At 36.2% G+C, this 11,918-nt stretch overlaps 2 protein-coding genes across 3 annotated transcripts; one reads left to right on the forward strand and one right to left on the reverse strand.

Moving 5' to 3' along the window:
- Positions 1–2,669: 2,669 nt before the first annotated feature.
- Positions 2,670–11,543, reverse strand: LOC141657584 (uncharacterized). Of its 2 annotated transcripts, XR_012548806.1 has the most exons (7): positions 10,985–11,543; positions 10,471–10,521; positions 9,755–9,888; positions 8,339–8,439; positions 8,056–8,247; positions 3,119–3,253; positions 2,670–2,989 (listed from the first exon to the last, which is right to left on the reverse strand). XR_012548806.1 is itself a non-coding variant. In XM_074464864.1 (6 exons), exons 1-5 carry the CDS (start codon positions 11,345–11,347, stop codon positions 8,093–8,095), a joined length of 804 nt encoding a protein of 267 aa, XP_074320965.1. In that variant the 5' UTR covers positions 11,348–11,543; the 3' UTR covers positions 2,670–2,989; positions 8,056–8,092. The 2 variants fall into 2 exon arrangements, 1 of the variants encoding a protein (XP_074320965.1); XM_074464864.1 differs by lacking the exon at positions 3,119–3,253.
- Positions 3,957–6,494, forward strand: LOC141657585 (bidirectional sugar transporter NEC1-like). The gene is made up of 6 exons (XM_074464865.1): positions 3,957–4,286; positions 4,399–4,435; positions 4,514–4,722; positions 5,661–5,824; positions 5,908–6,027; positions 6,111–6,494. The coding sequence occupies exons 1-6, from the start codon at positions 4,238–4,240 to the stop codon at positions 6,282–6,284; spliced, it is 753 nt and encodes a 250-aa protein (XP_074320966.1). The 5' UTR covers positions 3,957–4,237; the 3' UTR covers positions 6,285–6,494.
- Positions 11,544–11,918: the final 375 nt, after the last annotated feature.

Here is an 11,918-nt window from a genome sequence, read left to right on the forward strand (position 1 = left end):
TTTGACCCGTGTGAGTCGGGATTTGAATTTCGAGTCGGTTTTTGGCTCGGTGTCGGTTTTGACTCTAATTAGGGTCATTTTAAAGGAAATGACATGATAAAGACATTCATGGCATTATTTTTGACATTCAAGATTTGGGTTGACTCCGGTTGACTCGAGTTGCGGGTTTTTGAGTCGGTTTTGGGTCTGAAGACGATTTTGACTCTAAATAGTGTTGTTTTAATGCAAATGAAGTTAGAAAACTTTTATGAAATCATTTTTCGTATCCGAGTAGTGCATTAAACCGTCTCATGAATAGTCAATCCACGCACGCATATCAGAAATACGTTATAGTCCGATTATCATCAGGTGGTTTTTGGAAGGTGCGGATACTGGGTATCTACACTCCCTTTTGGCGAGATCTGTTTGTCTGTCTTTCTATTTTTGGAGTTTTTTCAGTCCTTGTTTTTCTAGGTTTTAGTTCTATTGGAAATATAGATAAGAGCGCTTTGGTCGTTTCTCATATGGTGATTATGCGGAAGATCAGTTTCGTAATAGATCCTTTTATGGTATTACATATGTTGTCAATTTGTTGGTTGCACTCAATTTGGTCAGATGAAATCGTCTCTCGTCAAGGCTCAAGATCCTATGATCCTCTTGTGAAATGTTGTTTGCGGCGATATAATAGAGGACGTGCTTTGGAGCAATTCAAGTTTACAGATTTTTTTAACAAGATTTTATTTTATTTGGTTCTAGTCGAGTTGTATCCGTTCAAATTTGTCACATATTGTAGATGTCGTATGACTATTTATTAATGAGTTGATCCTTTCTTTCAAAAAAAAAAGTACAAAATCACTTTCATTTTGATCAATATTAAACTTAATAATTGCCGGGTCATCAATTTAATCGGGTCTGGTCAATATCAGGTTGGGTCTGGTTCTAATTCCGATTCGGGCTCGGGTTCGGGTCACTGATCATGGGGTCGTGTTGTGTTACAGTTCGTCATCAGGTGAGCTCAGGTCAGATCATGTTAGGTTAGGTCAGATCGGATCGGATCGGTTTCGGGATAAGAGATTCTCGGATTCTGTCGGAGCGGGTTTGCTCGGGTTTGGCTAGAGTCAAACTTGTCAGCTCTAAATTAGTGAGTTATAAGTAGTGACTCTTATATTTTTGTTTTCGTAACGTAAAGATACAGGAATTACAAACACTTTTGGCGTCTCTTTATTTGTTTTCGCAACAATCTAGACATGAGAAATATCATCCATTCTATCATTTTATGTGGGACAATAACGCCAAAAATGATATATATTTTAGCACTTGTTATAGAACACTCCACTCCAACCATATGTAATAAGGATAATATTTTCATCAACAAGTAAAGATCGTTTTCATTTCTCTCTCTATTTCTTGTTCATTTCCTCTTATATTCTTATTTTAGTATATTATTTCTCATTTATTTATTTCATCAACCACTTGCTGTTAAATCGCTTTAAAATAAAATCCAAACTGTCAAAAGAATATGAAAGAAATTGAAAAGAAGAAGAAACGAAAAGGATCTAAATTGCCGAAAACCGGTGTGGTGGTGATTAGAAATCACAAACTTTAGGTTAGAAATAATCATAACGGAAAGAGGGTGATTAAGGATTTTATCATAATTGATTACTCCGTAAAATCTGAGACGTTTACCTTATCCTGTGACTGTTTGCTCAAAACCAAGAAAGTGACTAGAAATCACAAACTTTTGGTTTTGAGAAAAGACCTGCCAAGCGTGGCCTCTTTCGACACATTAGTGATTTGATAGGAAGGCCTTTAGCATATTGCCCCCTTTCGTTTTAACTTTACTTAACGACCTCGAAGAGATTAGGAAAGTATGTGACTAATATTTATCGCAAATTTTATTTAGGACAATTATATCGATTTTAAACAACTGAACGGGTGAAATAGATGTATGAGACAGAAGCACATTGTCTACAAAGTGACAAATTTTTGTCTCATCTATTAATATGGAGTATTATTTGACTCGTTTTACATTAAAGACAGATATTATCCGCTTTAAGGGAGACCAATTGATAAATAACCAAAATGACTACAAGTAAAGATAAAATCTCATTAAGAACATTAACCGAAACATTTAGAATACATTTATAGTTTGGCTCTTCATATTGCCTTTATCTAGACACGTCAAACGGGTCCTCTTCAGGGAAGAAAAGAGCGAACAGGAAGGAGTAGATCAGTTAGGATACATCAATGGTAAAGATGTGGTAAAGTTGGCACATCGTACTTTAGATAGGTAATACTCGTCTGATATGGATGGACAATATTATGAGTACACATAAAAAATGGATGAATAATTTAGCTACCATATTGATAAATTCCAATATGTAGAGTTATTTTAAGCCAAAAAACTGGTAATTTTTATAATAAAATAATAAAATAATTCTCATACTGCTAGTTGAGTCTAAACAGCATAAGAGCATATCCCCTATGGGCGCTATCCCTAACCACAAATTCTCATTTAAGACGGCATTATCCGTCTTAAACTTAAGACGGGTCAAATATATAATTTTTTTTATTATTTTTCCCTATGTATTCTTATATACACAAGTGGTATGTACTTGACCCGGCTTAAGCTTAAAACAGATAGCACCGTCTTAAGGGAGATTTACCGATAAGTAACACGGGAAGGTAGCTAGCTGTACATGGACTCTTAAGTCTTGAGCATTGTCTTAATGGATAACATGAACGTAGTAAGAAAACACACATTCATCAGAGATTCTCATGCCATATTTTAGTAGATGACTGATCTCTAAGCACAAAACTTTATGTACATGTACTGAGATTAATTAAGAAACTTACTAAGCTTGATCTACTAATATAGGGTGGATTAGCTCCAACTTAACCAGATCACCAGTTGTTCATTAGTGTCTCGTGAATGCGGAGTTATAAAAAACACGCTTTCCCCCCTTTAGTATGGCAGGTCGTTCTTGCTTCCTTCACTTCCGATTCCGCCCTGCATTATCAAACAAAAGCCATATATAAACTCCTCCGGTCTAAGACGTAAAATATAGTATATAGATCTAACTCCTGATGAAGATGCTCATGTCAGGTATTCTATACTCCGCCAACCTACTTCATATACCTGACAATGTTACTTGCTTCATTGCTTGTGATTATGTTAGATTTTGTTATGTGTTCCCTAGTTATATTAGTTTTTGAATTGGATGTAATAAGGGATTAGAGAACCTTAACTTTTTGTAATCGCATCCTTTTACCGCTGCCAGAAAAGGGAAAAAAAAAATCAATCTAACTCCTGAGTTTAATATTATGCCTAATAAAACCGAGGTATTAAAATGTAAAATGCAATGCATCATAACACTCTGAAGCTTCTAATTTCACATATTCAAACTGCATTTATTCAAATTTATGCAACCTGCAAAGAAACTGACAAAAAATATACATACATAACTTGGAATATAGCAGATCTACTACACACGAATCACCAATAATCACACACACACACATCACTTTCAAAACCATGAGATTACAAAAACAACATTACCCCAATATCTCAATGGCTCCCGCTAATTGCGAGATAAAGGGGGGTTCGGATGTATTAACACTTAAACAGTGAGTCTTATAGGAGACTGTTCCACATGTGAAACCAACCCAAATACTTGCGTATTCCTCGTTTACGTTTAGATATATGTTCAATGGGTTGGTCTCAAATGAGATGTCTCGTAAAAGTTTATGGGGCAGTACTAATTTTCCCTTTTGCATTTCTGTTATGGTAATAGAAGGGTTTTTTTTGGAAACATGCACACTTTTTTACAAACTAGTAGCTGATAAGATGCCTACTGATTTTTGACAATGCTGCTTCCATCATATCATGCAATTACTTGTCATCAGTGACTCCTCTGCTAGCTAACTAACTACAGAGATGCAAATATCAGCTACAATATACTGATATTTTTCTTGAATCCGCCCTACCTACCTACCTTGCCAAACTGCAGAGATGCAAATATCAGCTACAAGATACTGATTTTTTTCTTGAATCCGCCCTACCTACCTACCTTGCCAAACTGCATTACTGATTGCTAATTACCAGTGATTTCCCATGTATATATAAGTCGTAGACGTGAGATGGATTCTTCAAGTTCTTTCCAAGCTACTAAATAATAAGGCGAAAAGAACTTCAAACCCCTAAACAAGTTCTCTCGAAGCAAAAACGCAGAAGCTAGAAAGAACTTCAAACTCCTAAATGGCCATCATTACTGTTGAAACTCTCGCAGCTATCTTCGGCATCTTGGGTATAGCTTCCAAGTTGCTTCCGTAACTTTTTTTCTTAAAATCCTTACCACTTTGCATAATACCTTGCATGGAATCTGAAACTAATCATACTTTTACTTCTTTTTACCTCAGGAAATGTTGTCGCAGTTGGGGTCTTTCTTTCACCAGTGTAAGCAATTTTCAGTCTATGATTCAACATTAAGTACCTTAAGAAACTAACTGGAGATATCTCCTTTCTCTGTCTCAGGCCAACTTTCTACAGGATTTACACGAAGAAATCATCGGAAGGATACAAGTCAATACCCTATTCGGTCGCACTGTTCAGTGCGATGATGCTGTTATATTATGGTTCCCTCAAGCCAAATGGAATTTTGCTCATCACGATTAATAGCTTTGGGTGCTTCATAGAGCTTATTTATCTCACAATATTTGTAGCATATTCGCCAAAAGAGACAAAAAAGAGCCAACCCCAAACAATGATGTTGTAACAATTTATTTTCCATCTCAGCAACAACAGACCCAAATCATGTTGTAAATGAAAAGGATAAAAGGTAACAATCCTATTTTTGATGTTTATCTTTAACAAGGGCTTTTAATGGTAATTACACATCTCAGCAAATAACTAAAAAACAGACTGAGGGTTGGAGACAGAAACAAGACAGTTCTCTAGCCTCCTCTTTCCACTCGATAAATGAAAACCCCTACAAGGATTCAGTAACAATCCTATTTTTGATGTTATACGTTTCACCTCTTTCCACCCTCCACAACCACCACTAACCACCAATCTCCTCCTATTTCTTCGTATTTTAGCTCTCATTACTCCCATTCCAAACAAGCCCTAAGTTGTAATACAACAATTCAGACCTATTGAATATCTTCATGTTAAATATCACCGCGTCAAACACATGGCTACGGGAACATTCTAAGTGTTGATGAACTTGATGAAAATTGAAACAACATTCACACAATGCTTTCGGAGCTCCCGCAAATAGCGGAATAAGGGGGTTAGATATACGCAGCCTTTGTTAAGGACACAAAGAGGCTGCTCCCAGATCACCCATATTAAAAATTACATCAAGACAAGCATTAAATGATTGCCACTTCAGAACAAGGAGCACGTGCCAGTTTAGTGAGCCGTTTTGCATTATTGCATAATAATCCATAAGCAAACAATAGTAAGCTTTAACTCTATTGGAAATGGAAACTTCTTAACGAAAGCTATATTCAGAAAATAAATAACGAAAGGCAGTTGCTAAGCTTCTGATTGAACTATTTGACATCGTCCGACAAATCAACATTACAGTAGGGTTGGTTCAGAATATCAGAGATGTTTGGCTTTAGAATTTAGTTAAATTTCTCTGACGAACTAAAGTGTTCAAGTTGGGGACTTCTGCAGAGGTCCACATTGATGCTGTTACTTCTATTTAACATGGGGGGCTTCGGCTTGGTTTTGCTGCTCACAAGTTTTCTCACTAAAGGGCAAAAAAGAATTGATGTTGTAGGCTGGATAAATGCTGCTATCAACATCTGTGTGTTTGCAGCCCCACTGAGCATCATGGTAAGCAACCAAAAGAAATCCATGGGTTCGAATGACTATATAAGTAAAGAAAAAACCTATATGTCTGTTTTCTTATTTTACAGAGACAGGTAATTAAAACCAGGAGTGTGGAATTCATGCCAATTACCCTCACTTTAGCTCTCAACTTCAATGCCACTATGTGGTTCTTCTATGGATTTTTCATCAAAGATTACTACATTGCAGTATGTTTTCCAACGCTATTTTGCGCCTTTTTGATTGAATGATAAATTTTGGTGGCATAGGGCCTTATGCTCTAGATGAACAGGCACCAAACGTTTTAGGATTTTTACTTGGAATGGTTCAGACAATCCTCTACATCATCTACAAATATTGCATCACAAAAGCTGAGGAAGGCCCTGCTGAAACCAAAGATTCCAAGTGGAGCTCGGCGGATAATGTTATCAAGGAAAATCAGCCGATAGAACTGCAGATTGTATAGAATACTGAATGCATATCTATAGAATGGCTTCTTGAGCCTGAACTAAGCTTCAGGAATACTTACATAGAAGAGTTTAGATTTGTTATGGCTGACAATAATGCAGTTTCCTTTAGAAAAGAGAAAAAGAAAGCGAGTAATTATTGTATTATGTTTAACACTTGTAAGTCCAAGATTCGGTAATATGACGCTCATGGATGAAAATATTTGAAAGAGATTGTTTTAAATTTAGAATAGCATCACTATTGACGAGCTATAGATGGGAAATCGAATATTAGTAGCAAAGCATCAACACTCTGATTTTATGACTTCAGTTCTAATTAACGTTGTACCAAAACTCCAAAAGAGTGTACTGACTGATAGTAACAAGCTAAGTAGCGTTTGATTCTTGGTTTCTCGAGCTATGTTACAAACTAGCTATTCTCCTTCAACCCTTGCAACGAATATAAAATTCTAGTTGCCTAAAGTAAGCATCTCTTAATACACATACTGAAATAATGGTGGTGGTGGTGGTGGTGGTGGTGGTGGTGGTGGTGGTGGTGGTGGTGGTGGTGGTGGTGGTGGTGGTGGTGGTGGTGGTGGTGGTGGTGGTGGTGGTGGTGGTGGTGGTGGTGGTGGTGGTGGTGGTGGTGGTGGTGGTGGTGGTGGTGGTGGTGGTGGTGGTGGTGGTGGTGGTAATAATAATAATAATAATAATAATAGGAGCTCGTGCTTTCACCAACACCAACCACCATTTTGTCCATTTGACTGCTGAGAAAACATGAAGATAAATCGAAACAGAAAAGGAGAAAGAAGACCTCCAATACAATTCTCAAACCTAATTCTAGACAGCTAATCTTATATACTTATATACTCCAGTTCAAGGTTCCAAGACATAGCATAATCATGTATCTTGCCATTTTTTATGACTTTGTACGGACTATTCGTCTCATACCCATATTGGGCCTCATCGTGTCCCAACACGGATATTTCATTTACCTAAAACGATAGCAAGTTACTCCTATTAAGTATGTACAAAAGTAAAACAGAAGTATGTTAGGTACATGTTTTTTCTTTTGGTTTTTATTCAACAAAGTTCAACAAGCTACAATCAGTCACAATTTTATGAAATATGTAATATAACCCAGCACCTAAGCTAGGATTTTGGTAACGAATTGACTTTGCATTTTGGTTTTCTATTAGGTATACCTTGTCAATTGTGCAACTTAACTCTATATAATTCTCTTAAAATGTACTTGGTGATGTTCAGTTATTTATCTTATCCTAACATCTAATTTTATATCTATTAATGTCCTACTTAAGTAATGCAATTAAATAATTACTCTTATTTATTTATTTCTATTTCTAATGGAGCCGAAGCCTCATCATCTTTCGGTTTTGAATAATGATGAAACAAAGAAAAAAAACTCATTTAACATGTCATGTTACCTTTTGTTGTAAAGGGGCCGTTACAGGATGCAATTTTCAACTCAATTAGTCAATTTTCAGTCTGAGTCATCTAAAAACAGTTTCCAGACGTTGCTAACACAAACAATACATGGGTAAGGTTGTGTACATCTGATCCAGTGACCCCTCTATGGCTCTACTCCAGAATTTGCAAGAAGGCGCTGAGGTAATGTAGTTGTAAATTGTAATATACGGAGTACTCACTAGTCCTCCCCTCAAATTCAAACACCTCGGTCCTACTTTTTTGTGAGAGGAATTTTGAATGTACGGGGTGTTTGGACCTGAAGGAGGAAGTAGTAAACATACAGTTTAAATACTAATAACATACTTTTTAACTTTGTCTGGCATCCCAGCTCAAAGCCTGATCAGCCAATGTCTTCCGAGTTGGATTCTCCTCCGGAAATCAAGTTTAGAAAGGTCCTAGTAGCACGTCCAACAGCTCTAGAAGTCTTCTTAGCAGCACCAGAGACGACTGTTTGCAAAGAGATAGTGGGAAGATTTGCTCTCTCCTCAATCATTACTGAATAGTCGCAGGATGAAGCATTAGGGTGAAAAAGGTCACTCAAAGCGGACAAAATAAATAAATAAATAAATAATAAGATACGACATACAGATAGTTTGTTCACGAGCACGAGCACCAATCTGCTGGATTCCAACTTTTGCTGCTTCAACTGCTTGTCCAGATTTATTAACCCCTGCTGATATCTCTTGGCTGAAATTAATGCACTCCGTTATAAATAGCAAAAGAGACAATAAGGTTACCATGCACCATAGACACTACTTCACACACAAGCCGAAAGAGCAAGCACTTAAATAGGACATCAAGCCTCTCTAGTACGACTACATGACTACTTATGATTTATGAAGAAAACAACACCACTATCCCGAGGCCTCACATAAGCTACCAGGCCTACCGCCTATGACAAGAATGTCGAATGTACATAACCTTGCTCATATATATACATATAGCAAGAGACGGTTTCCGTCTGACCAATGATTAAAATTGAAAAAATTAACTAATACTTCACGATATAAGAGGTGTATACAATATAGTAAGCCATTTTACTTCATTTCACCATATTACGAAGTCAAAATTTAGCAAGTATACGGCTTCAATGAAAATAGAAATATATTTGCAGTTCATTTTTTGTTTGATTTGAATGCATTTGTCTATTGTTGTCTGAAGACCAGGAAAAGATTCAGTAGCTACTCCAACCCTTGCTTCTTCAAGTGAAACTTCAGGTTGAGCTACAGTCATTGTTTCCTCTCGACAGACAAACAAATCAAAACATGAAAAAGAGGGAGACTGCATGCTCTTAATTGCCAAATAAACACTCTCCAAAACCTATTTGTTGCATTTGGCAATATATAATTACCCCACTAATGTTTAACGGGTTGAAGTTTTAAAAAAGGACGAAGTAAAAAAGACACTTGAATCGACCCACACGACATTAACGGGTTTGATTGAGGCTTAATGACCCATTTATGCAAGAGGGTCGATACGAAACCGGCACAAATAACATATTTATTAAATTAATTATAAATTATTTTAATCCAACGTCACATAAAATATTTACACATTCCAAACATTGACATGACACGAAAATACGACACGAGCCCGATACAAAATTAACGAGTTTAGGTTATAGCTTGATGACCCACTTATGTAATTGGGTAACACGAATAAGACATGAGATTTATTTGGGTTGGATTCGGGTTGAAGGGTTCGTGACCCGTTTACATACGACACGAACACAAACCCCAACCCGACACGTCCTGAATACATATCTTATAATGGACACAATAAATTTTGGCTGACCATACTCAGGAATCAGGATTATAAATGTCACCTTCCAGGCTTAGATAAATATTGCCTAAGTGCCAATAGTTTGATCACTTTGATGATGGGTGTGGTCCAAATTTTCAAAAAAAAATCACTAAATGAACAGTAAAAATATACAAAATTTAAATTATTGAGCAAACTAGAAAAAAGCAAAAGAAAAATGCCTTAAATTTATCCCATTTACCTCAAGTCAGTAAGTTCAAGCGTAAGATCACTGACTTCCATGCCCGAAAGTCTGACAGCTGCCAATGTACCAGGGAGCTCCTCCCTAGCAGCATCTGCTAGCTTTGCGAAAGAGTTGGCAGCTCTTCCCATGGCCTATAAAATATGAGATCCAATCCCCATAACATACATTCATTAAATCACAGATAACTGAATCAAATGAAGACATTTCTACATTAGTAACTATTCAAATGCAGACTTGGTAATCAAACACAACAGTTTTTGACAGAGCCACCCATATCCCCTATTACAACGATCATTCTAGAGCATGTTTCTACTTTCTACCATATCGTTTATTTGAAAGAAACACGTAGCGTCAGCCATTTCAAAATGATCGCACAAATGAAGTCGGTGCCCTAGTTCTTTACTTCTACTACTATAAGAGACAGTAAAGTGAGGTTATACATTTAATCATTGATAAATATGGATGACAATACTCAATTGACGATGTGCCTCGAGCACTTGACTGATGCAACTTTACTTAATTCTACAGATGCTATAATGATAAAATGCATCCTTCTTGGCTCAACAATCCCAATTGAGTCCACAAAGTAATGGAACAGCTGCAAAAATGGAACTGCGGGCCTAAAGTTTTCAGCAGAATCTCAGGTTTCATAAATCAAAGAAAATAGCAACTGATGCATTTCTGTCAAATCACAAAATTTTCAGAAAACTTACATACAGCGTTGGGACAGCCGCAGCAACAAAGCTCGCAAACGCCGCGCTAGTCTGAAGTTCACAAGTGACAGTGAGAAAGACACAATATAGTAATCTTAGAATGACCATACATAACTCCCACTATCACGACATTGCGAGAAGGTAGTACCGACACGGTGACACCTGGCTGAGCTTAATCATTAACAATTTCTCGCGCCATCAATTCCACAAAATGCAGTCTATAAAACTAACCTCAATCTCAAACCTCAGATAAACCCTATAAAAAAAGTATTGACATTTATCCCAATAAACATCATCTGCAATATAATTATTCAAAATTATCTCTACAATGTAGGTCAAACGATCAAACCCATAACAGAAATACGGCCGAAATCAACAAAATCACGAATTATGTTTGCAAATGTATTATTATACACCCAAAACAAATATTTCAATTACTACAAAATTAAAAAATGTAATAAAAAATTCACAACGAAGAAACAATAATTGAAGAAAAAGGAGAAGATGGGCATACAGTGAAAGCAATGAAAGTGAATAGAAAGAAAGCTTGATCACTAAAACTGAACTTAGAACGAAAAGAAGAAATAAAAGGAGGTGAATTAGGGTTCTTAATTTCCATAAATTGCAATTGATCTTCTTCGGTAGATTGTTCTTCAGTAATGGAATTGGGATTGATTTGGGCTTTAATTGAATAATCTGTGATGCAAATTTTGAAGAAATGGGGAGTTTTTGAAGAAGAAAATGGGAAAAAAGAGTGATGTTTGAAGAAAAGGCGGGAAATATTTGGAGAATTTGAAATATTAAGTGAAGAAGGTGAGAATCTTGAGATGATGGGAGAGGAAAGAGTATGAGAAGATGAGAGTAATTGAGGTTTCATGATTATACACTTGATTAGTAATTTTGGAGAAGAAATTTTGGGGATTTGAGATTAAGATTAGTGTTAATACATTGATGGATTATCATGGATGAGATTACTAGAGTTCATCTTTGTGCAAAGGTTTTTGAGGTCAAAACGGAGTTGGAGCCTGGAGGTTTTGAAGATGATGAGCCATTTTGTGGGACGACCATTTTTTTCGTGTATTTTTTGATAAAGGGAAAGTGCCCTTGAAGTTTCGATTTTTGCCCAAAATACTAAATTTTATGTTCCGGAAATCTTCAAGAGGCTATAATTCGTGTCTACGAGTTCAAAAAATGATAATTTTTTTTTTTCAAATCGATTATCTTTTCGAGAATTACGATTTGAAAAAAAAAAATTATCGTATTTGGATCCCGTGGCTAGGAGTTTTTGTACGTCAAAGTTTTTTTTAATGAACAAACTTTGAGTGACCATATCTCTCGTTCACGAATTCCAAACTCGACAAATTTTTTTTCAAGTCATAGTTCTCGAAATGATAATCAATTTGAAAAAAAAAAATCGTCACTTTATGAGTTCGTAAACACGAGTTATA

This window comes from Silene latifolia, chromosome 5 (genome assembly GCF_048544455.1).
Source record: "Silene latifolia isolate original U9 population chromosome 5, ASM4854445v1, whole genome shotgun sequence".
Taxonomy (NCBI): domain Eukaryota; kingdom Viridiplantae; phylum Streptophyta; class Magnoliopsida; order Caryophyllales; family Caryophyllaceae; genus Silene; species Silene latifolia.